Source organism: Echiichthys vipera (genome assembly GCF_963691815.1).
Source record: "Echiichthys vipera genome assembly, chromosome: 4".
In the NCBI taxonomy this organism is placed as follows: domain Eukaryota; kingdom Metazoa; phylum Chordata; class Actinopteri; order Perciformes; family Trachinidae; genus Echiichthys; species Echiichthys vipera.
The window spans coordinates 21,079,907-21,106,262 of record NC_139829.1 but is presented as its reverse complement, the minus strand read 5'-3'; the positions used below and the strand labels follow the sequence as shown (position 1 = coordinate 21,106,262).

The window sequence follows — 26,356 nt, the reverse complement described above, 5'->3', positions numbered from 1 at the left end:
TTCTGCCGCCAACTCTTCCATCCCTCCCCCTGGATCTCAGATCTGCTATTCAGCTGACTAACAATATAAGACACTCTTTTAGGTTTGAACAATGCCTTCACCCCTGCCAAATACCCCCATGACACACTGACACACACTCTCCATCTACCCCCTCCTACTCTTTGGACTTAAATCAACCCCCCATCTCTCTCACACACCGTCTCTCTGTCCTTCTTCTTGTAAAGGTTATGCACTGCCTGCCTGACAAGGCATAATCTCTGCTGTGGGTGTGTGTGTGTGAGAGAGAGAGTGAGAGAGATATTTTGAAGGGTGAGGAGAAGCGGAGCGAGAAGGCGGGACTCTTAGTTATTCATGCGTGATGAGTAGTGCTCCTCTACTGTACAGCTTCAACAGAGACAGTGAAAGAGAAAGGACGAAGCAAGGAGAGGCTGGTTGGTTAGAAGATAACAAGTCAGCCAGTAATGAGATTGGAGTGCTTTGTGCGGCTCTGACGTTGAGCCAGGCTGTGTGGAGGAGAGCCAGAGGTGAAACCTTTTGGAGGAGAAAAAAAAGGACGTACGGAGCATCTGTGACCAACCTGAAACAAACACAACTGTCATGGGGGGCTCCCTCAGCCAGCACAGGAAGGGCTCCGTCAGCTCTCCTCGGAAGAAGAGCAGCATGTAAGATGAGACGCTTATTGTTTGTATATATGCGTGCGTGCGTGCGTGTGCGTGTGTGTGTGAGTGCGTGTGCGTGTGCGTGTGCGTGTGCGTGTGCGTGTGCGTGTGTGTGTGTGTGTGTGTGTGTGTGTGCAAGTTCTTGTTGATGAGAAAAGGGAACTTGCACAGGCAGAGTGCTTGACCAAGAACATCATCGGATCAATTAAGCCCTTTGGTACTTGAGATTGTGTTGTCCGCTGTGTTTGAACTCGATGCTTCTGTAGTCCATCAGACTGCTCTGCCTCTCCTGTCGTGCTATTTTGAAGGCTACTTTGTTATTCAAATCTAAGTGAAACGATGGGAGAGACAGAGTGGTACAGCTGTTGATATTAGCAGGGAGGCAAATACAATAATGAACATCATGCTCCTGAAATTACGGCAGTGTCTAAGCCAAACACAAGTGTCCTTGGTTTTAACATTTTAGCAGCAGCTTTTGTAGAGGACATAATGCTGCTGTCGCTTAATAATTATGCAGCTGTGGCCCAAATTCATAAGTGGTATCTTAATCAAACAAGAGGTACAGTTCATTCTGTTATAACAGGTGTGGCACAGCTTCCTGTTCACGCAGTGTTTGACATCTTTAAAGTACTGTGTGATGTTTGAACTGGAGTCTTTCGTCGTGTCATAATGAAGGGAACGGGAATCAAGATACTGCTGCTGAGGCGTTCGTCAGCTTAAAGCATTTTTGCTCCCTCTTCTTTTTTTTTCTCTAATCCTTTTGTAACACAGAGTGAGTCCTTTCACTTTGTCCTCCCAGCTGATCCCAGGGATGCTTTATGTTAAAAGCCTCTGTAAGCCCCTTGTAGCGTAACACTTTCTCTCACAGGCGTATTGGGCCAGGCTTTTCTGAGATGTCACTGTGTTTACGTTGTGATTCAAGTCATGGAGAACAGCGGTTGTTAATATGAGAAGCAGCGCCGCCATGTACTGAAGCAGATGTTGTTTTGGAGATGGCAGGGAAACACAGCGAGTGACAAAGCCATGTTAAGGCAATGCTCATTGTTATTTGGTGTTTGTTTTTTTTATTCAACAATCGCTCTGATCACATAAGCATACCGTAGTCTTCTGCTGTGTTTGTGTTAGTGTAGGTGGGGGCTGGGGTTGGGGTTGGTGTCCTCCCCGTGGGAAAACTGGGAAGCCAACCAGTGCCGTGGGATCTCAGTTTACAGCTTCTGGTCTAATTTTAGTTCACTTAATCATCCATTTTATGTCCTAACTGGAGCAGTCTTGGATGTACAGCGGTCTTCCTGTTCTCCAAAAAACCCTTAACATCCAGACAGTCCCTCATTTGGGAGGAGGCTGACCTCCATTTGGAGCTAATTTGTTGTTGCAGTGGTATGAATTCAGGCCAGTGTAGGCTGAAAAACTTTGCTAATCTTCAGAGAGACACGTGAACACACGAGGCACAAAATGTGAAGATGTACATTTTAATTATGTATGAGTCTTTGCTGACTAGGCCTGCCAGAATGAAAGTGATTCTCACTGCTGAATAATGTGGAATTTAATGCCTGTAAACCCACACTTGCACAAAGGTGTTATAGATAATGTAGATAGATTACAATACATGGCAATGAAAACTAATTAATTTAGCTATATGACATGTTAGAGGGAAAGTAAATCTTGTTTAAAAAGGATTTAACAGGCAACGAAAATGAATGGAAACATTATAAAGAAAGACAGTAGGGGGTGTGTTATCTCCCTGCTGTGTGCGTGCATGTGTGTACAATGTACATGCACTATTGTCTGGGAATTGTGTGCTGTTATTGCTCGTCAGGAACAATAGCTCAGTTGGTGTCTGTACATTACTCCTCTTTGATAAACCTGTCCTCTCTTTCTCCCTTGTTCCCTCAGTCGTTCTCCTCTTTTGTTTTATTATGCCTCTATCAGTTAAGATAATCTAGCGCACTGTGGCACGATGAGTGCTCCAGCTCAGTTTTCTGCTCTGATTGCAGCTTATTGGGTGTTTTCCATAAAAAATGCATAGATGTAAAAAGAGTTGTTGATTTGGACTCTTCATATTTTATCTCTGTGAGACAGCTGTGTCCTTCATTTATGCGAGGAAACTGAGTGAGTCCAATAATGACACTAGATGGAGCCATATCACAGAACAAACAAACATGACCCAGCAATATTATTCTGGTAAGATTAGATGCTGTACCTTATGTTCATGTTTAACATTAATAACTTACTGATAAAGGCAATACTGTTGGAGGGCAGGTTAATAAAGAAATAAGTAACAATATAGCATGTTTTCTGGTAATCCAATAAATACATAGTCTCTATGAAATAACCACTTGGTATAGCCCATTTTTTATATATTCCTGCGAAGTAAAGTATTTTCTCATTTTATTAAGAACCTTGGTGCAAAATTAACACGAGTAAGAATCAGAACCTAAAGCACTGTCCAAACATAATCAGACAATATATATCATCATATCCTCAAGCTGCCATATTGACATATAGTCATTCACATATATTCATGCCCGTGCTAGTATCCCCACATATACTTACAGTCACATGTGCATATGGCCACAGATTTATACATGGCGGACTGTTGTTGTAGTTGCAGCAGAGCATGTGGTGGAACATTATCCACAGCTTCCTTTTATTATAAATATATCAAGTGCTTATTTCTGTTGAAACAGAAGTGTAACTTAGTGTATCTTTGTCTGCTGGAGAAGAACACGGTTTGAAGTAGTACCTTCATGTAATATGCAAAACTATCAAGTATTTTATTGATAGAGTTTATATTCATCCAGTGATGCTTCTTTCACTTTTATAAATGATGATATAGAGTTTTTATTTTGAAAGTGTAGTTCATATTGATGCTTTCAAAGCTCAAAAAGATATTCCACACAACCAACTATCCCTGGAGAATTACGATCTAGACTGATGTGTGTATTGGTCTCAGTTTTGGAAGAGACTTGGGTTTTTTTTGGTTGTTGTTTTTTACAAAATCTAGAAAAACCTGTGTAACTGGGATAGTAATGCTAACTTTAGAGATGTTTGAGTTTAGACACGACAAGGAGCACTTATAGTGTAAATACTGATGGACCTACCGACATGTTTATGGCATTGCAAGTTTTCTGTTTGACGTGTGTGCTGTAAAGAAATACTTTAAGAAAGACAGTCAGTGCTTTCTATATTTCTTTGAATGCAACTTGTAATTGAGACAGAGTTAGTGCCCAAGTCTAAAATTAAAAGAATGAAAGCTGCAATTACAGGCCGCAATATGAAAATGTTGACAGACAACACGCTGACGACTCTGTTACTCTGAGAGAACTGGGTATAAAAATGTGAAATTCGTTTTTAGGATGGTGTTAGAGAAATGGCTCGTCCTTCCGGGGGATTGATTGTTCCAAACAAATGCAATTAATTTAGTGTAAAAGTAGGGCTGGGTGATAATTCAATATGATCATTTATCATCTTTCAATGGAATCGTATCGTGATAAAATCATATATCATGATACATTGACAGTAAGCATGTACTAACTCAAATATTATTATTTGAGTTAGTTATTAAAGCTAATCGTCAGGTATTTAATTCACACAGGAGGAGTCTACAAAATAGGCTATTTATTTATGAAATAACCAGAAAACCTGCTATATTGTGATCAAGCCCCAACCATAGCGACTTCCTGGTTGATCCAATGAGGAAGTGCAAAATTGCAGTTCATCCAGTGGCCACTAGGGGCAGGTTTCATATTAGAGCAATTTCTCATTGACCCCCATGTTTAACAGGGCGTTTTCACAGCATAGTTAAAACTATTTAAGGCCTTTACATTTTTATTTCATTGAAGGTTAAAGTTTATGAATAACTAGGGGCGTGGCCTCTTGAGTGACAGCTTGTCGCTGGCCCTCACTTCTCCTCGGAGTTATACGTCAACCAAATGGACATCTCCCCCTCCCCCCAACATCACATCAATGCCCTTTTTTGATTAGAGGAAATGAGGCAGAGTCAAAGTCTGACAAGATGGCGACTCCCATAGGCGAGTACAATTGGATCAAGTTGAGAGAACAGACCCCGACGGAGATGCTACATCCATTTTTTATACAGTCTATGATTGTGATAAATATCATTATTGAGATATGAAATGACTTAGAAGATTGTGGCCATATCTTCCAGCCCTATACAAGTTTTCCTGATGATGGCGCTGGAGGAAAAACTCAGGATTCACTATCATGTCTTAAAATAATCACATGTAATTTGATGTAAATCTACCCATTAATTTTTCGACCTGGTGGTGGTGCTATACTAAATGTCACATCGGTGACCTTCTGTCATCATACAGAGGATTGAGAGCTAAACAGTGTGGGATAGATGAGAAGCTTCTCTAATTCCTTCTCGGTGTGCACATTTATCTCATCCAGTATCACATCACCACTGTTGTGGCTCACAGACATGTTTATCATTGCTGATTTATTCTTAGCTCATAACCGCACATGCCGCTATCAGTCAAAATGCAGATGATGATTAAGGGTGTGCATTCTTGCTGGATTAACTGACGGCAAACACACATAATAGCCGAGGTTTCGTGTGTGTGGTGGTGTATAATACGCCCGTTACTTTGTGCTAAGATGGCAGCTCCAGATCGCATATGGGCGTTCTGTATGTGTGGGTTTGCCACTGTTTCACTGTGAGCTATTTGTGGTTTCAAGGTATTACATAAGAGCTGATTCTTCTCCCTCTCTCTGTTTTCCTACTCTGTCTGTGGTTTATGTCCCTGCCAGGGAGAGAGTCAGGGATATTCCCACTCTGTCCACTACTGCATGTGTCTCTGTCTGTATAAAGACGTGTTTTCTGTGCCCAATGTATGTCCAGATGAGAGTTTACCACCTCAAGGTCTAACAGAGTAAACAAAGGATGTCTCTAACTTCTATAGGAGGTTTGTTAGCTTTCGGCAGACCATGTCGGCTACAAGATGGACAGGTTTGTTCTCTTAGCTGTACTGAGTGACAGATAAGGAAACAAAGGAGGGAAAGGAGGCAGGGTCAGGAATGTAAATGAAAGAGCATTTCAGATTCCAGCCCTGCCCGAAAAAATTCACTTTCTATATTCTCATCTTTGTTATCACTCCGCCTCTTGCTCCTCATTTTTAATTAATGCTGCTTTCCATCTGTCATGCCTCTAATTTGCTCAATTTTTCAGTCCAACTATCACAGATTGAACAGAGACTCTTTCTCTGTGTTCACCAGTGTGTGACGTTATTTTTGAGTGTGTTCGTGTATGTTCTCTTCTATCTCCCAGCCCGTCCATCTCTGTGGACCAGCTCATCGATGGTAGCGCTTCATGCCTTTCTTTTCCACATGCAAGCAGTAAACAGCATGAAAGGAACCTATAAGCGCAAGAAAAGCATCTCTGCTGCTTCCTTTTTCTTTCCCTGCTCACCTTTTTCACAGTGGATGAACCCTCCTCCCCTTATTTCATTTAGTCATGGTCCGTGTTTTTTCATAGACTCATCTGTCCTAGATGTGTGATATTTAATGTGAAAGCCCTGACTTAGTGGAGTTATATAAGCCACCCATGAACAGTCTCAGAGGCACATGTGTGTGTGTGGGTGAAAGTGTATGTGTGGGCATGCAGCTTTCATCCAAATGACTTTTCTGTCAGTCTGATGGGTAGCTGTACCATTACTGTTGAATCTAGGTTTGCTGTATTGATTTGTTAGCTGTCTGGCCTGGATGTTTTCAGTGAACAATAGCTCCTCTGTGGGTTTGGTCACACATATTAGAATTAACAGCTGCATTTCCAGTTTCGGATTTGATCTGTTTGTGTGGTTTATAGTATTTAAACAAGTTAGATTCTTAGCCCTTATAAAGATATCTTTACAACTCTGCAGCTGTGTTTCCCTTTAATTCATTCAGGGAATATAGGTATAAATACTCTTTGTGTCACAATCACAGTTATCCATGTGTCTGCTGGGATTTTCAAAGTAAACAAACTACTAAAAACACAAATTACCTTTCAAACTCATTGTGGGCCGCCCCAAACATGCCAGCAATTCAGATAGTAAAGGACCCCATTCAGATAGTAAAGGATAGGAGGGAATAAGGGAGGGTGTAATTTCAAGGGGGATTGGCTTTAAAATTTCAGAAAGGTAGGAAATTATAAATGTTATGGGTTCAGAATACGCTATGAGCTTTATATCCCAAACAAACTCATCTCCTTGCACCCCCTAAAATGTATTGTCAGCCCCTTTCCTCCCCTCGTCTCTTTTCATCTCTCTTTCTTAAAGACACAAACGTCTGGTAGTCTGTCTGTCCCAGAGTAACCAGACCCTTTTTTGCCTCTTAAAAACAGGAAGCATTGCTTCTCCTCTCCCCCCCTCTCTTCCTTCACAATTGGCAAACCCTGAAAGAATCGGGGAGAGGGGGGAGGCTCCTGAGAGCGAGTTTGAAAACACGCAGGAGCAGAGCGAGCCGATGTCTGTTAACCAGCTGATCGTCCACCCAGACAGAGAGGGGAGGGGAGCAGAGAGAGGAGTGACTAATGATGCTCCAGTTATATGCACTGTGAGTCAGTGCTGTGGAGAGCAAAGCAGCAACAGAAACAGCAGCAGCCTGAGACATGTTTCATTCTCACAGGCGTCAACAACACAGAAGAGCATGATGGGAACGCTGAGCGGCTAAGCAAAAGGAGGAAGTGAGCAAGCCACATAGAAAACAAGAGCTGACATCAGGAGGGAGACAGGCAAGAAGACAGTTGACTGCGCCTTTTTTAACTATTTCCTTTTTTAAGTAGACAGGACTGTGGAAGATCAGTGAATCCGATTGACAGCGGGCGACAATCCTAAGAGATCCAAACGTGACAAACGAAGAGGAGGTTTATTATTCAATTTTGGAGGTGGCAGCAGGTTTAAGACTCATCGTGGTGCAGGGATGTCCTGGTTGTCTCCGGTTCAGTGGGCCAAATGGACATGGTCAGCAGTGACTGGGGGTGCGGAGGATGAGGGGCAGCCCAGATCCAAGGATGGCAGAGAGGACACGTAAGAGGGCTAGGCCACATTGTTTGTGTGTTTGTTTGTGTGTGCATGCGTGCGAGAGAGAGATGGTTTATATTTGGGTCTGTTGAAGAACAGTTGAAATCAGAGAATATCTGGAAAGGAAAGCGTGTTTCTCTGTGTTTGCTTCAGTTAAACAGCACTAGATTGATTGTGTGTTTGTGTGATGACTGCAGATCCCCTGAGTCATACTGACAGGTGGTCAATGTACAGTATACACACAAGTAGAGCAACACACACACACACACACACACACACACACACACACACAAACCGACTCATGTGGTGGAATAATCACAGATTCTTTCTTTCATTGTGTCATTGGCTAAAAACAGATTTTTGGTCAAAATACAGACACTCAAACTACTGTTTAGTGAGTCCCTGCTTTGTCTTCACCATCCTGTTTCTTTATGAGGCACCGTGTGTGTGTGTGTGTGTGTGTGTGTGTGTGTGTGTGTGTGTGTGTGTGTGTGTGTGTGTGTGTGTGTGTGTGTGTGTGTGTGTGTGTGTGTGTGTGTGTGTGTGTGTGTGTGTGTGTGTGTGTGTGTGTGTGTGTGTGTGTGTGTGTGTGTGTGTGTGTGTGTGTGTGTGTGTGTGTGTGTGTGTGTGTGTGTGTGTGTGTGTGTGTGTGTGTGTGTGTGTGTGGTTTGGCAGTTGGGGAGCAGTTGCTGAAAGTTGGGGGAAGGGGGGAAAAAGCCACAGTTTCCAAAGCTTTTGATTCTTTTTCTGTCCATTTCTAGTTTCTAAGTAACCATCCAAGATTGCAGGGCCATCACTGGGACATGATTGTGTGTGTCTGTGTCTGTGTGTGTGTAAGCGCAGGGTTGGGGGTGGGTGGGTATGTATATTAGGATTAGCTCTGGCTCCAGAGTGTGTGAATGTGTTTGTATGTCCTGGTATCAGAGATGGAGTGTGGTTGGGTATTGGCACTGAGAGCTTTGTTCCTTCTCATGCTGTTTTTCATTAGAGTGCGGACGTTTTGATGTGTGTTAAAGTGGCTTGGAACGGGTAGGACACACACACACACACACACACACACACACACACACACACACACACACACACGTGTGTACAACCACATAGACTCTCACTCTCCGTCTCTCCCTTCCTTTTTGTCTCTCCACAGCTTGAAAATAAATTTGGGCTGGGTGTCTAGGCAGCTGACACAGCAGACCAAAAGAGAGTGTGTGTGTGCACGTGTGCGTACGTGTGTGTGTGTGTGTGTGTGCGTGTGTGTGTGAGAATCTGGTCCTTGTTGAGGAGCAAAGGATGCAGGTGGCCTTGTAGGACTCCACTTCCTCTCCTCCCCCTTCCTCTGATTTCCTTTAAAATAAAAGCAGCTTGTTTATTTCGAGCTGCTTTGAACTCTGAATTATGTTCTTTTTATGTCCCTTTAAGAAAAACAGAAGATTGATATTAGAAAGCCAATGCTTATTTGTTTTTGTTTTTTAGAAATAATTGCACACTGCCACACACAAACAGAGCTTTCATTGTTATATTTGCGTAGCTGTTTTTAGCATTTAAATGTAGTTATTTAAACTGGTCAACTTTTCCAGTGCTTCATTGCTCTCAACAGTAGACTGTTGTTCTTATAGCTTTAAACCAGACAATGTGATTTGATCATTATCACATGCTCTAAGTCACTTCACAAGAAATGTTCATTTTCTTTAATGGATTATATTTGTCCATTCCAGATAACACTCAGATGTAGCTCTGACCTCTCTCCTGCCGCCTCTTTGTGAGTTTCTATCTCTCTCTTGTCTTTTGTTTCTGTTGTTTACGGTCTTTCATTCTCTTTCTCTCCACAGTTCAGACTCAGAGGGGACCTTTGAGACCCCAGAGGCTGAGTCCCCAGGTGTTGTGAAGCTACTGAGCCAACTGGACAACTCCAACCACACAGGTGAGATGGCACAGCTGTTTGGCTGACCCACCACTCTTACAGCGATTAAACTCTATCACACCTGAATGATGACATTGGATATTTCCAGGCAGGGCTCAGTATTAAGTATTAATACCTTTGTTGGTACCAAGTTCCAACTGAATTGTGTGTGTAGCCAGAATATCTACTATGGTCATGAAAATTTACATTTTTTACTTGATCTCTGATCAGTTAATTCCTACACTATATAATTCAACAAAGTGACTGTATTTTCTTTAGGCAAAGTACTTTTGAAAATGTCTGCTGTGTAATGTTTACCTTTTAAATTTTTAGTACTCGAAATCAATACTTTTTTGTCCATAGTCAATATGAATTATCTTTGTGTCGTTCTGCTGAGCTTCAGTCATACCTGGGTCCTGTCCCTAAAGCGGGTTTATAAAAAATAAGCAAGGTTTTTTCCGGTGAGTCTGAATCCTCTTTGCTTGATTCAGCTTCATAAAGCTTTCCCAGCATCAGTCGCCATAGAAACTGAGCTGACTGTAAATGAGTCAGATTAATCAAAACAAACCGGGTTTCTTTGGTAAACTCCCTTCATGGATCAAGCCCCTGATCATGCAGACCGTTTTAGTTGACCAGTTTAAGATTAAGGTTAAGGTTAGGTATTTTGCAGTAGCTGATACTTTAATTCCAAAAGCATATTAATTACAATACAATCTTTAGAATGAAGTGGAACCTGCGTTATGTGCAACGTTCCTTTGTGTTAAATGTCACTCTTTGTTTATGTTGTTCACCCACAGTGTCAACCTGCCTGCCTTTGTTTAACAAATGTAAATGAAAGAAAATGTAAAAACCCTGTTGGTGCACAGAGTAAATTGGCAGATAAATAGGTAGTAGATGAATTCGCCGGCCTGTTTGAAGCTGCCAGAGGAGCCCACTGCTGTCCTATCCACAGCCCCCTCCCACTGCCATGCTTTCACCCACATAAACACGAGTACCACACATTACCATGATAATACATCATCTGGCGTGCTTTGTCTGTGCTAAAATGAATGCTATTATATCAATGATGTTTTCAAACTGTTTGTGTTGTTTCTCCACCTCTATCAGTTTTATTAAAGTGAGTGATTTTAACATACATTGTTCATGTATCAGGATAAACTTGGTCTGCATGATTTGGATAGCTCAGGTAGTTGAAATTAGACCGATCTGACGACAACATATGAGACGCTGTGCTGGATAAAAAAAAAAGATATTAATGTGTTTATCATTGAGTCTAGTTTGCAGACAATAACAGTCTCCTTTTCATGCTAAAACAGTCACATGCTCTGAACAAAATCTGGGTTAGTTTTATAAATAAAAGATCGACTGTGTGGAGAACCCAATATTCTGGTTGACTATAATGAGGAGATAACGGCTCAAGGGGGAATTTCTGTTGATGGGAGCAACCACAGGCCACAATCAAGCTGTATGTGCTGTTGGACTGGGACATAGCTGAAACCTTAGACAGCTTTGTGTACAATGTGTGTATACAATCTGTTTCTCTCTCACTTCCTTCTCTATCTCCTTTTCCTCTTTTAGTAGAGTTGTGAAACTGAAATAAAGCCCGATGTTGTCTTTGTTGCTAGGCCACTTGGTGCTGTGTAGTCTGCATGACTGGGTGTGGTTCCTCTACATCTGTTCCCTTTCTTCTGAAGGGTGTGTGTGTTTGTGTGTGTGTCTGAAAGTACCCAGATTTTGAGCAGAAGCTTACATAAACTTGTATTAATTGAATGTATGATGCAATATGTCACACATTAGCCTTCAGTCATGACAAACTATGTGAGAAGCTGATACCCACCCAAAGGTGAAATCACAATGCCTTCATTCATGTTGACAGCAAGTTGAGAAGAAATACAGGAGAGTTACTTCAGTTTTATTATACCGTGGAGCTAGGTTGAGTTTTACAGTGTCAGGGGGTGTATTTTTCGGTAACAGAGAGTCCTGTGTTTCAGCAGCAGTGTGACTCAACAGAGACCGGCCTGCTGCTGTGGTCGTTGGCTCGCTGTTAACGGGATGTGTGAGGACAGTACACAGGATGTGAAGCGCTCTGAGAGGAAGCCAGCAGCCATTTTGGTTGTTCTGACAAGAGTAGGAGAGGCCTTAATATCCAGTTTAAATCCCTGAATGTCAGATAAAATCATAAAGCAGCCACAGGATGGGGGATGTTTTACTGTTGTGGAAGAGAGATGTTTCAGGAGGGATTAGGATCTGCTCTTCTCTGGTTCAGAACTGCAGTGTTTCTCCTTCTAGAGTTTCTTTGCTGTTGGTAAATATCCTAGACTATATAAAAAATGGACGCAGCCTCTCCGTCGAGGTCCGCTCTCTCAACGTGATCCAATTGTACTTGCCTATGGGAGTCGCCATCTTGTCAGTCTTTGACAAAATCTTACCAAAAAAGGCATTGATGTGGCGTTTGGGGGAGGGAGATACGTCCATCTGGCTGATGTATGCCTCCGAGGCGAGGCGGTGCCCCTATTTATTCATAAACTTTAACCTCCAATAAAATAAAAACTAGACTGGTACAAAAAAATTAACCCCCCTCAGTTTTTTCATGGGGATATGACCTAAACATAAAGACTAGAAATGTTTTTTTGTGCCAGGTCTTAGACAGGTTTAATTATGTAATGATTGAGTGAAATACCCTGGGTCTTATTCTGTTTTTCTGATAGAAACTTCCCTTTGGCCATAAATGAAGTCATTTCAATCTTCCATCACCGCTACGCAGATAATGTTCAATTATGCTTCTCGTTTACAGAGCTTTAAAGTAACTTTTAGCTCATGTTTTAGCTGCTCGGCACCCAACTTAACCGTTCGGTTCACTTTTACCACTCCCATAGAATTGTATTAAGCCGTAGCAGGCAGCTCTTTACCGTTAAACTTTCCATCCGAAACTTGTCACTATGGACCTAGTATCGCATTGCCAGACCTGCTGTGTCATTGCTGGAGAAAACGCCTGAGTTAACATTCAGGGATAGAGGAAAGACCGTTCTGGCTTGTTTGTATTTCTTTGAATCAGTCACAGTTGTCCTGGGCGACACTAAGCCCATGATGCAGCGACGTTGCCCTTGCAAAATAGACAGCAGAGAAAGCGGAAGGGGAGGAGAATGGCGGCTGAAATAGGTGGCCAATTCCAGTCGTTATTCCAACAGTCTACATCAAGTTAGCCAGACTACTATGGGCCAGGCACTGACTCCTTACCAAAATGTTAAGTGTTTCATTTGTTCTGGATTTTTCCTTCTGAAAAGCATTGCAAAACTCAGGGCTATTGTGTCTCATGATGGGATTTTCTTCCTCCCGTCTCAATTACTGTAACTCCCTCTTTACCTGTCTTAACAAAACATCCCTGGATCGTTTACAAATTGTCCTCTAAGGGCGTACTCACACTGTCTATCCGTACCGTGCCCAAGCACGTTACGCGGCTAAAGTCTAGTTCGTTTGACCAGTGTGAGTGCAACCGTTTGGGAGAGGCCCGTTTGGGAGAGGTGGGCTTTTGTAAAGCACGTTTGCACATGTACGAGCACGAGCGTGCGCACGTGTGCAAGCTTGTGCTTGTACACGAGGCCTATGGCGGTTCTGACGTCATTTTATGTGCGCCTGTTCGTACATAGAAAAAAGGACGGACCATGCGCAGACATTTAAAACAATGGCGGCGAAAGGTTCACGTTGGTGTGATGCGGAGGTGGAGTGTTTACTGCAGATTTGGTCGGATGAAAATATTCCAAAACAGTCAGACAAGACGCACAAAATCTCAGAGGTCTATGGAAAGATTTGTAAACAAAGCAACGCATCACAATGACTTCAATCAATCTGTGCCTTTAAAACAGTATGCACTTCTTTTCATCCTTTTAAGTCTCTTTTTACTCTGCACATCTAGTGTCTAATTTTTGATTGGGAAGCCCTTTGTGACGTTCTTTGGGAAGCTAAATTTACTAACTTACTTTACTACTTTCCTTTCCTTTTCACAGTTCTTTCTGATGTCTCAAACCACTTTCTGGACAAGAGCTCTAACCAGGATGTCAGCCCGTCGCAGAAGGTTGATTCCCTGAACAACCTCACCGGCACCTTAGCTAACGACTGCAGCTTTGGTTTGGACCAGAATCTCAATCTGACCCTCAGCCTGTCCCCATCCAGCCCTCTGCCCCAGCCTCAAGCCCTCAGGCCCCCATCGCTGTCCGTCCTCTCCCCGCTAAACAAACCCGATCCTTCGGAGGTGGACGATGAGGCTCCGGAGGCGTCCGACTCCAGTCCGGACTCAAACTTGATACCCAGTCATGACGTTTTCATGGATCCCAATGGCAACATGAACTCCAACACGCAAACAACCAAACTGGCCTGTGAGACCAACGGCACAATTATCACGTGAGTAAAACCCAAACGCACACAAAGGCCTCTTCAGTCATCAATCAGTGGCTGAAACTGAACTAATAAGGCTGAACAAACAGCGCTCTCTCTTTTATGGCCGTAGGGAACATCAGTGAATGCTCTCTATTGTGCACAACCTGAAGTGACCGAAGTGTTCCCATTTCAACCAACTGTGGTGGCCTGTTGTGTGTCTTCAAACGTTCTGTCAGCTGTTGTTTCTCTCCTGCACATCCATCCATTTCCTCATCAGTGTTATTATAGTTTGTGTGTTTTTTATTGCCCAGCAGTTTCTCAGTTTTCATCACTGGATGGGTTTTTTTAAACAACTATTTTGTGTTTGCTGACAGAAAATAATCTTGGTAAAGAGAAGTTAAAGTATGAAACAATGCCCTCTTGTGGTGTTTCTCTGTACCTGATAAAGAGTCATGACTCACATCCCTATTATAGTATATTATTTTATTATTATCTCAGGTTGGCATGTTCAGTTTTGTGCACAAAGATTAAGATAATATTCTATGGCAATTTATTTATTTTTGGACAATTCTTCCATAATTTACATATTGTCCATGTTAAAATAAAAGTCAATTTCTATATACAGTTTATTTGATTGACAATTGCACTCCATATATGCTTTGTTGGAAGGTTTGCTTGCAGTCATTTCCATGTGGTTGCTTTCTTACTTGGTAGCCAAAAGTATTTTAAATATTCATCCTGAGCAGTAAGTTTGTCCGGCATTTTGCCCGGACAGTAATGTAACAAAAGAGCAATCAACTTCTAGTCCAAATAATTTCATTATCTGTTCATGAATCTCTTGTCAATATAAAAATATTAAAGGACAACCTTAAATACTATGTTTTTATCATAAATGTATCTTTTATCATATTAATTAAGTTGGTTGAGGAGTTTTGGAAGATTTGAATATCAGTCTACTTTCAATATTTCTTTTATTTTAATTTCCAGTTTAACCAAACACTCTCCCCTCTCTGCTTTTAGTCTTGTTTTTTTTTTTACTAAACTATAATAACCCTGCACTCCTCTTGTGTTTAACCTCACCCCTTTCCCGTCCTCTCTTGTGTCTTTCCTTCCTTTTCCTTCCAAACCTGTCATTCTTTTTCTCTCCTCTCTGTGTGGCATCAGGACTGCTGAGCAAGCCCATTTCCTCTGTGTTCTGTTGTAAGTACTATATAACTGTGTGTGCAGACGTGTGTGTGTGTGTGTGTGTGTGTGTGTGTGTGTGTGTGTGTGTGTGTGTGTGTGTGTGTGTGTGTGTGTGTGTGTGTGTGTGTGTGTGTGTGTGTGTGTGTGTGTGTGTGTGTGTGTGTGTGTGTGTGTGTGTGTGTGTGTGTGTGTGTGTGTGTGTGTGTGTGTGTGTGTGTGTGTGTGTGTGTGTGTGTGTGTGTGTGTGTGTGTGTGTGTGTGTGTGTGTGTGTGTGTGTGTGTGTGTGTGTGTGTGTGTGTGTGTGTGTGTGTGTGTGTGTGTGTGTGTGTGTGTGTGTGTGTGTGTGTTTGTAACCTCAGTCCTCACTGTTCTTAATACAAGTCCAGGTCCAGACTTACTCCACAGGCTGCTGTGTCATCCACCTGACCCACATTTTCCTTCAATCACAGAAGGAAGGTGAAAATAAAAAGTAGGAGGAGATTTAGAAAGCAGAGAAGAGTGTTAGTGGAAAGCCCGTAATTCCCTCTAATGCTCTGAGCAATTGCTCTTGTTCTTAATTTGGTCTGGAAACACTCTCTTTCATTAATCTGCTTTTTCTTCTACCTAATTCAGCACTTTGAGCAGAGCCTGTGAACGTAGTGCACACACAGAGCAGAGCAATGAGGTCTGGCTGCAAGGCTTTCCGTCACTCCTGCTTCCTCTTGTCATCTTCACACCTGCCCACATGTGCACACGCAGTTTTATGATCTAGTTAGTGTTGACACTGATGTTGTTATTGACCTTCATTCTTCAGGAACTCCTGTAAAGTGAAGCCGATGCAAAAGGACTTCAGCGGACAGGTGAGAACGGATAATGTGTCTGCTGCTCATCTGTACATCGTGTAGTAGTAGTGGCATCAGAAAAGTTTCATACGGTCAGTCTGGTTGATTTATATTTGCTGCTATTAAAGGATGACCATCATGGAGGTCACGCCACAGACGAGGAGAAGTTGGCAAGCAGTGCCGTTGTCAAACCGGACAAGGACCAAAGCGGTGAGAATCAGTGAAGATTGATTTTAATCTTGTGCCACCAAGTCACAGTGTACGCTGTCGCTGATAGATTAGCTCAGTTTTCAGCGAGGGACTCGTGTACAGAGATCAGATAACTGGATGGTAAAGTTTAGACAGCATTCTTTAGCTTCGCTTGATCAATACCACACAGCGAGAAGGTCATATTTGCCTTACTGTTGAAGACAAACACAACATTGATCATTAACTTTACACATCATTGTGCATTGAAAGTTGTGACTGTGTGTGTTCAGAGCAACAGTGTACGGTTGGTTTGCTTTGTAGTTTTGGTGCGATACAACATTCAGAATGCGTGATCACACAGGTGCCTTCAGGCTTCACGTGACAGAGCAGTAGTTACTGACTGGACTCATCCGAGCGGGCCGCACTGTTACAGATGTTGCATAACAGCGCGTCACATGCAGTAGCCTGGGGTTTTATTGTTTCTAAAGGCATGATGGTTTGTGTTTATTGTGAACATTTACTATTTTTACGGCTTTGCCCAAAGACAGGCAATTCTCAATAGCATACTGAGCTGCTATTGAACTGCCAGTGGTGTATTTTAAAGCAAGGCTTCAGTAAAACTTATAACTACACATTAAAAAGATAATAATATAGATAATACAAGGCATGAAAACATGGGCAAGGAAATTAAACTTCATACTAAATTGTTTTTTTTCGGCAGTGCATTTGAGCACATCTGGTCGTAATGGTGATTTGTTTTAATATGAGGAATGCAATGGGAGAAATGTGATGATGAACCATATTTCATGATAGGCCGCAGCCTCTCTGACTCTAATTTGAACATGTGTATCACTTTCTTCCTGTTCAAGACTGCCATGTGTCATCAAAACCTGAGGACTCGGACTGCTGCTCAGTGGTAAGTAAACATCACAACTGACACAATACAATCTATTTATCATCACAGCTGTTTAGTCTCATGCACGTGAAGTCATAAAAGCAACTGCAAGGTGATGCCACCAGTGACCACTAGGTGGGGGTGAAGCACTTTTTTATTAGTTAAACTAAACTGTCACCATCAGTTGAAGAAAAAAAGCCCCACTTCAGACATGTCCTAACATGGCATTTCACTTGTCACTGTAATGGTTACATTGGCACATTGTGTTCAGCTCTTTGTATATTCATTCTTCTGATGTGAAATGGTGACTTAAAGATGCAATAGTCTGCCTATTTTTTTGTTTATAGCCACCCGCGTTATTGCTTTGTATCTAAAGCTGCAGTATGATCATCCATCTGACATGATGGCCACAGCAGGAGGTACTCAGTGTCTGCCAGTGTATGCTCATGTACTCAGGTGACCGATGGATTTAGATTATCATTCAGGGGATTAGAGTATGACTGTCATAATCCAGGGAAGGACGGAATGAGCGTGGAGAGAGGAAAAGAAGAGGGATATAAGAACTTCGACCGAAAGGCAAGAGGGTTAAATAATGACTACGAGAGAATGGAGGAAAAATTATGAGAGAGTCATAATACGCAATTTATTAAAGAAATAAACGTTCCTTTGTTTATTTCTCTCACTTATTGGTCTATTGTAACTAATTGGTGATACAACCTATTGTTAGTAGCATCACAACATTTGTTATGGGTTTCCCTGAAAGAAATACTTTTTATTCTTTACTTATGAAAGAAAAATATTAGAAGACACAATATTAAATAACAAACCAATGATGAGGATTCTTCTAAATTCTTGAAAAGTTTAAGTGGACTTCCCCCCCAATTAAACGTCTTGGTGTACAATAAAAACTGATTTCCTTCCAACTTCAGAAGTTTGAGGACCCGTGCAAGCTGAAGAACAAGTCGGAGGGAAGTGAAATGCAGAAAACAGGAAGTCAGGTCCTGGATTCCATCTGCATCAGTGAGGCGGAAAAACAGGCCGTTCTCACCCTCATTAGAGAGGAGGTACACACTTTTATCACACTCGTCCAACATGACATGTGTCACCAGTGCGTTTGTTTTCCCCTAAATGGATCGTGTAAGTGTTTTCTTTGAATGCACAGTTCTGCCCACGGTAAACGTCTCTTTTTCAGATCATCACTAAAGAGCTGGAAGCTAATGACTGGAAGAAAAAGTATGAGGACACCAAACAAGAAGTCAGTGAGATGAGGTTAGAAAACCTGTTGCTGCGTGCTGTTTACTCGGCCATCACTGACTGACTCTGAGGGTTTGATGGACTGAAACATTCTGCATAATGTGTCATAAGGTTAAATCAGGCTCACCATCGATTTTGTCTTATTACAGGAAGATTGTTGCAGAATATGAGAAGACAATCGCTCAGATGATCGGTGAGTAGAACAGACTTCTGATTTTCATGTAGCCATTTATTTCACTTGTTTCTGTGATGTTTTAATTGCATCCCTGTTTATGTGGTAAATGCAATCGTTCATGCTGTTATCAGACTGATTACAAGAACAAAGCTATTTAGCACTCATCAGTAATACCCTCTTCTTCGCTCCTCTCAGAGGACGAGCAGCGCAGCAAGCAGAATTCCCAGAAGGCTTTGCACGTTGTGACAATGGAGAAGGAAGCCGCGCTGGCAGACCTGAACTCCGTGGAGCGATCTCTTTCTGACGTGTTTCGCCGTTATGAAACTATGAAGAGCACCCTGGACGGCTTTAAGAAAGTGAGCGGTCATGGGAGAAGTTCATTATCTGCTCAGGGAAAGTGTCGGTTTCAGGTTCTGAGGCAATCAGCTGATAGTAACACAAATGAGAGGGCTGTGAGAGGTTTAAGGTCGGAATAAGGTTGGGAGGTGCAATGGTGGCCTAGGGTAAGAGCAGCAGAGGTTTACATTGAAGGTCACTACATGAACCTGGCCCTCAACTCAATGAATGAGTTTTTTAAAGCCTCAAATCTTTACCCTGCAGCTGGTTTAGAGCAGCAATAACACTGCTTGTTTTTTTGTTTCCTCGCACAGAATGAGGAGGTGCTGAAGAAGTGCGCACAGGAGTATCTGGCCAGAGTCAAGCAAGAGGAGCAGAGATACCAGACACTTAAGCTCCATGCTGAGGAGAAACTAGACAAGTACGTAGAGCTTGAAAGGAAGTCTAATTTTCCTATCAAGTCATTTATATCAAGCTATATACTTTGTTCGTTGTAATTATTCCCCGTATCTCTCAGGGCCAATGAGGATATTGCACAGGTGCGTGCAAAGGCAAGCTCAGAGAACATGGCACTGAACGCCAGTTTGAGGAAGGAGCAGATGAAGAACGAATCTCTGGAACAAGCTCTGCAGCAGAAGGTAATGGGCATCCTCATCTTCCTGCATGCTAATTTTGGGTGAATCTTTCATCATGCAATAATACATGGCACAACATATTTACCTTCTGTTTCCATTGTATTTTTGTGCTATAATTTAGCAAATAAAGAGATGTATTACATGTACGTATTCATCCTTTTGTTTTCCTGTCATAGAATCAAGAGATGGAGGAACTCACCAAGATCTGTGATGAGCTGATTGCCAAAATGGGAAAAGTAGACTGAGAGACACAGTCCCCAGCCTGGCAGCAGCTCTCATACCCTGTCAGCCCTGCATCACAGAGACTGCTTATTTACCGTTGTCTAAAGTAACTGCCTGTACTATACTGCAATTGTACAACTTGTTACCTGAATTAATAAGGTTCTGTACATGCTAATAATTGTTCTAGTTGGGACTCTGTTATATGTACAGTTTTAGTCACGTTGTGTTGTTTGCGTTTTTGCCCATTATGATGCCATCTGGAGCTCTCGTCCATCATGGCAGCGAGCAGAACCTGCTTGTGACTCAACTTAAATTCCCAGCAGCTTAATTGCTAAACTCCCAGGAACTCCTCCTGACAGCATGACATCATGCAGGCATACATTTAGGCAAAAGGCATATCATGGGCTTTGACAAGGATTGTTTTATATTAAAGCAACAATCCATGAAATGTATATTTTCTATAAACAAGGATTTTGCTCTGAAAGAGCATAGCTCAGGGTCATTGTGTGGGTGGCAGAATGAAGTCAGGGTCAAAGTCAGGCTGCACAAGTACTGGAGGAAAGGATTTAGGATTATTTGAGGAAATACAGTTGTCCTCAGAGGCCTTGGTTTGTTCAGGAGAGACACAGAAACCAGAACGATTCTGGACCACATGTCAGTGAAACTAAAGCTGTAAATAATTCACAGCATTTGCTTTACCTGGATTCTGGACAATTCAAGTAGCTGTTGTTTATCAGTCACAGAGAAGTATAATTAATAACCTGACAATCAAAGACTTTCCTTTTCTCTTGTCTGATCCACAAAGTCAGGAAAGAGGAAACTTTTTCCTGAAGCGTAAAGAGTGAGAAGCTAAATGAACACCACTGTATGTCAACTAAGCAGAAAACACTAAACATAGTGACCTCGTACCATGAAGGAAACTTAAGTCTTTGACAGCTTTGTTAGAGGTTTTTGTCTGTTGCTTATGTGTGATTAGGATTTTGAGCTCTCATGCCTGTAGTTACAGCACTCCACCAAGTTATTCAGTAGATAAATCTATTTCTTTGCATGATTATTTCATGACCATTGTTTTTTCAGAATGCATTTTGTTTTCTCAGCACGCCAGTAAAACTGGTTGCGTAGTAATGACTGAACAGGCTGTGACTAACTGGGTATCAGTGAAAAGACGAAAAAAGCTTTTTTGATGGAACAAAATAAGCCAAACGTCTCTGCAACATTGATTTGTTGAAGGCTTAACACCAACTACTATTGGCCTTGGTATGACACAATATAAAATATGCAAAAGAAAATTGTCAATTGGCAATATTTGTTCAAAGACAACAGAACTGAAATTCATTTTTTGGGCTTTCACATGTATCAGTCAGTCACTATTTAAAATGTTTTCATGTCTGATACCTGGACTCTTTACCACCGTGTAAATCCATTTATGGCACAAAGCCACTGATTGATGTACCACTGTTTATATTTGTGCCATATTGATGTCACGTCACCTCTCGTTACTCAGCTGGTTTGTCTTTGCCTTTCAAAATATTGTTTCGTCACTTTAGCCCCTTTCGTTCACTATTGTTTGTATTTGTTAATTAGAAATGAAGATTGCACACTTGAGGACTAAAAGCACAAGTGTGCGCACATTGCCTGAATAAACATAAATATTAGTTTTACTACACGTTGTTCTTGTTTTGTATGTGTTTTTGCAGTTGTTCATGATTACCCTTACTGCAGACTCAAGGCAGAGGCAGTATGTGTGTCATGACCTCAGCTTTAGGGAGTGATGCACAGTGTTTACATCTCACAGACTTCCCAACAAACACACAAGCAAACACACTCTTACTCATCCCAGCTGAGGCGGTGACGTGAGTGAACCGTGACCTTGAGGTTTATTTTGTGCAGCTTCAGCTTCATTCTACATCCACACTTTGAAGAATGTTGGTCTTTACAAAAACAGTGTTGCAGAATCAATACTCAAACAAATGGCCTCAAATTTCTGTTCATACCACTTGAACTGGTGTCTCCCTATTAAAGCTTGCTCGGTTAAGTCCATTACCACAGGCTGCTGGCTGTGCAGCATAGATGGAGATTACAAAGATAAGACTTTAATGCCCTCAGACACCTTCCTGTGCCTAAACCACCTCCACCGTAACCCCCGGTGTCCCCTCCATCAGAGAGTCCTCTCAGCTAATCCACTCTTTCTCTGGACTCTGGAAGACACATCCACCATCAGTCGCTTGCCATGAAGACTGCTCTGTCCCTGCTGTTGCTCTTCTCTCTGGCCTGTTACAGTAAGTTTGTACATCACTGACACCAACACTGGATTTTGGGGTTTCAGCAGAAGGATTTAGTCCATTGGCTAAGATTGATTAGACTAATTGCTGAAAGGTTACAGAAGCATTGTGAGACAGGATCCACAGAAGAACCTGGTTGAGGAATGTTAATTTACACAGTTTTAGCTTCAGATCTGCACAACTTGGAGCATTTTTCATACAAGTCTGTCGTTGGTTTAAACCAGCAGCGCTCGAATGATGTAAATGTCGTGGAAATATCTACAGTTAACAGGTTCTTCTTGTGACAAAGCAGCTTTGATTGTGTGTATGTGTGGATGCATACTGGAGTGAATGGACTATTAATAAGAACTTGTGTGTCTGCATGCTTACACCCGGCTGTGAACATGCATTCTTAGTTTCATGTTAGGTGTTCTCTCCTGTTCTGTCTGCAAAGGCCACGCCCTCAAATGTCACACATGCGTGGCGTCCAACGAGGACGACTGCAACCGTCAGGGCTCCGCCTCCTGCCCTCAGTATGCTGACGCCTGCTCCACCATCACAGGACCCAGTGAGTACACAAACAAACACACACCCAGGAAAACACGCAACAGAAGTATGATTTTGTTCAATAACTCATTGCAAAAGCCTTGCTACGAGTCGGCATGACTCTGTCAACTAACTGCTTGCATGAGGTAGCAGTTTACGGAAGTCAATAGGCTAAAACTTAAAATAGTGCTCTTGCTGCCTCCATTGGCCAAGAGCTTTTAAAGTCAGCTTTAAAGGCCCCATATTGTAGAAAGTGAGATTTCCATGTCTTTTTTTATTCTAAAGCAGGTCAAGATGCTATATAAAATTGAAAGTATTAAACAACTCAAACCACAGAGAAATGCACACAGCCCGTTTTCAGGAACTGTGTCTTTAAACGAGCCGTTAGGACTTTGTACGGTTGTGATGTCATAACTATACTATATATATATATATATATACAGTATATATATACATATATATACAGTACACATATACAATATATATAGGTAGAAAATATTCCTTGTTGTTAAAGTATTCCCCAGCTGCAATGATGATGCAGAGACGGCAAGAGCGAGGACCCGGAAACGTTGACCAATCAGAGCAGACTTAAAGAGGGGCTTAAAAAGACAGGCGTCGTGCACTTAAACTGAGCGTTTCAGACAGTTGGTGAATACAGGTATATTCATAAAGTGTGTGTGTGTGTGTGTGTGTGTGTGTTTGTGTGTGTGTAGGGTGAGGTGAGTGTGGTAGGAGGTTCACCGGGTTCACAGTGCCATACCAGTATAACACAAGTGGTTGGTCTTCAGTCACTTCAAAGCAATGAAACTGTGATCGACTGCCATCCTCACACACACACGTCTCTCCCTCTCTCTCTCTCTTTCTCTCTCTCTCTCCAGACACCTTGATGAAGTCGTGCACGTACAAGGCTTTCTGCGACAAGGCTCACGGCGTCGGCTCCGGAGCCAAGATGGAATGCTGTTTTGGCGACGACTGTAACGGGCCCCACCGGAGCCACAGCCACGGGAACCACCACGGCAACAGCGCAGGCGCTCTGGCCTCCAGCCCCATCCTGCTGATCACGGCCCTGCTTCTGCGTGTGGCCGCCAGTCAGCTGTAAAAGCCCCCACTTTTCTTTACCTCCAGTGATTCATCACTCAGTCCATCCAGTCATTTGCTAGGTTGTATATCCCTCCACCTTGTCTTTGTCACTGTGCCCCTAAGAGATTTTTAATCCAAGTTTATAAAATAAAAAGGATCTGAGAGATTCACAAGGTTTAAGTCTGTATATAAATACGAGCTTCAGCGCCTTTAAATGTGTATTTCTTTTTTAATCATCATCAAGAACTTGAATAGTAGAACCTCATTGATGTGGTATTATCAAAAGTGGTATGTTCACTTTCAGGTGAACGTACAAAAACAAGGTTCAAATGCTAACCCGTGAACCTGAGAGTGTTTGTGGTGAATTAGTGTACAAAGTCAAGTAGCCTACACCTTATTCATTCTGTTTGCTGGTGTGGTTTCAGTAGGTGCTGGGCTGCCCTGTTGTTGCCATGGGAACTAGAAAGTTAAGTATTTTAAACACCACAATCTCAGGAAAATGTTTTTGTTAATGGTTTGTTTTACTGCTTGAATTTTAGTGCATGCAAGCTCGTCTGAATAAAGATACAATCACACCCTTATTTTGTGTGTGTACAATGTGTTTGGGTAAGATCACCTTGGTGGGACATTTTGTATAAATGTGTGTGTGTTCCTGATGTAAAAGCATGCGGACAGTGGAGAGAAACAAGTATGTGATATTCAACTCAAACACGAGTCTGTGGAAACTTCGGGACTTCCTTCTGCAACCGCGTAACCTGAACGCTGTGCAGTCAGTCGCCACAGGATATGAAATCTGTGAGGCAGGTCTCCCTCCTCAGGCAGGTCATATGACGTGCGACCGCTTCCTCTCAACAAGAGGACACAAATTGACGAAAAGATAAAGAAAAAACTGAACATGGAATCACTCCTGTAAATGCAGACTTTTGTTATTTTAGCAGCACTGAGGAAGATTTTACATGTTTGGAAACCCTAAACACGGATTTTTGATTAGACGTAGAGTGTTGAAATCAGGAGGTCAGGTCAGTTCATCCTCCGAGCTTTCTTACTGTCTCTCAGGAGTTTCATCACAGGAATCAACTGTGGTCACCTTTGTGTAAAGGTGGAAAAACCTTGAAGCAACACTGAAGTACTGGTTTATCCCTTAAAAGTCTAAAGCAATGAGGCTACGCTACCAGTTTGCAGTATGTTTCAAAAGATTAGTTTGTGTATTTCCCAATGATGACCAAAATAAAAAGAAAGCACAAAAATGTATTATTGTCACATTGTATACTAAAAAAAACACATAGGACAATACCCAATAAATGCTGCAACTCACTATGGAAGAGTTGTATTTGCACCAAACTTCACTTGGAGCTCCAAAAACAACGTTTCACATTGAAAAACAATGCAATGCTTGACTATGGAGTTATTCAACATATGTTTTTTTTCACTGGCCATTTAAAAAAACAGTCAAACATGGTATTCTCACACGAAGGTAATGCATGATGACTTAACGCTGCATCAAAAAGGGTTCTCCCGAATCATATGATGTATAACACTTTATACTGCCTGGAAGAATAAGTTCAGAACTGGCATAAATATAATAATAATAACAATAATAATAATAACAATAGTAATAATGTGTGAGCTTTTCATGTATCGCTTTACTTTTTAGACCACTACATGTGTCTGTTGTCAAAGTTTATTAGAAAATGTTTCTTGCATTGCTAAAGTTTAAACTACAGTCTAGTCAAGTTCCACCTGCAGTATTAAAACATATTATTCTGCCAGAAATGCAACTCTCCGCACTCCTCGGCATCAGCAGCACCTGGATTTCCTCGAACTGCTTTGAGGGAGCAGAAGTAGAAGTATCTGAGATTTGTTTCTTAATATATAACATATCTCTCATGTATTATTTCTCTGTGATTGTAAATTTAAACTAATATACATTTGAGCTATATTGGTTTGCTTTTTTCAGAGATGTTGCTTCATGTTTGTTTCACGGGACTCTGAGGTCACTTGTTCTGCGTGTTAAAACTGAACCCAACAGTCCCAGACAACCCTTTGACCAGAGCTCATTCATGAATAACACAATGTTCATGCTGAGACTGTAAGAAACTGACAGCTAAAGAATGGTCGTGCTTATTTTGGATCAACATTTAGAAGGAATATGCAAGAGGCCTAGCTGCCTTCCTTGCACTTCCCTTGCTTATTTGCACACTTCCACATTCACACTCTTGTACATGTACTTGTATGAATTTCCATTTCCCTGATGTAGCTCTGTGATTTATTGTGTTGTTGCTCTTACCAGCCGGCAACACTCCCTGTGTGTGTGCGTGCGTGCGTGCGTGCGTGCGTGCGTGCGTGCGTGCGTGCATGCGTGCGTGCGTGTGTGTAGTCGTGGCAAAATGTGGCCCTGGTGACACCAACTGCAGTGGGAACTAACACATACCCCTTTTCGACCAACCCACACCTCGTTCTAGTGCTAGGCTGGTGCTGCTGGTTCACCGTTGTTTCAAGTTGGGAACCTTTTCAGAACCTGTTTTTCACAGGTTAGAGAGCCATGTCATTACATCACTGTACACATATGAGGTTTCCCCAGAAATGCTAAGGCCAACTTCAAGCAGAACAACGACAACAACAACAACGGTGGACGACAACACATGTAATGCTCGTCTTGAATTCTTTGGATGGCGATGTTGTTTGAGAAGAAAGGTAATTATCTAACATGTTTGGATTCTTATTAACGCTGAATGTAAGATGTTAATGATAGCCTTTGTTGGAACCTAACATTAGCTAACCTTACCTTGCACAGGCTACCC

The 26,356-nt window shown here is 42.0% G+C and overlaps 1 protein-coding gene across 3 annotated transcripts; it reads left to right on the top strand.

Annotated features, from left to right (window-relative positions):
- The first annotated feature begins 442 nt into the window (after positions 1-442).
- Positions 443-21,295, top strand: LOC310946419 (transforming acidic coiled-coil-containing protein 1-like). Of its 3 annotated transcripts, none has more exons than XM_083912875.1 (13): positions 443-662; positions 9,511-9,602; positions 13,586-13,979; positions 15,935-15,980; positions 16,091-16,172; positions 17,021-17,067; positions 17,976-18,110; positions 18,239-18,315; positions 18,450-18,493; positions 18,671-18,831; positions 19,126-19,232; positions 19,329-19,449; positions 19,623-21,295. In XM_083912875.1, the coding sequence occupies exons 1-13, from the start codon at positions 598-600 to the stop codon at positions 19,689-19,691; spliced, it is 1,440 nt and encodes a 479-aa protein (XP_083769001.1). In that variant the 5' UTR covers positions 443-597; the 3' UTR covers positions 19,692-21,295. The 3 variants fall into 3 exon arrangements, with proteins under 3 accessions (XP_083769001.1, XP_083769000.1, XP_083768999.1); XM_083912874.1 differs by lacking the exon at positions 443-662 and adding an exon at positions 7,251-7,687 and having other exon boundaries at positions 17,979-18,110; XM_083912873.1 differs by lacking the exon at positions 443-662 and adding an exon at positions 7,251-7,687.
- The last annotated feature ends 5,061 nt before the right edge of the window (positions 21,296-26,356 follow it).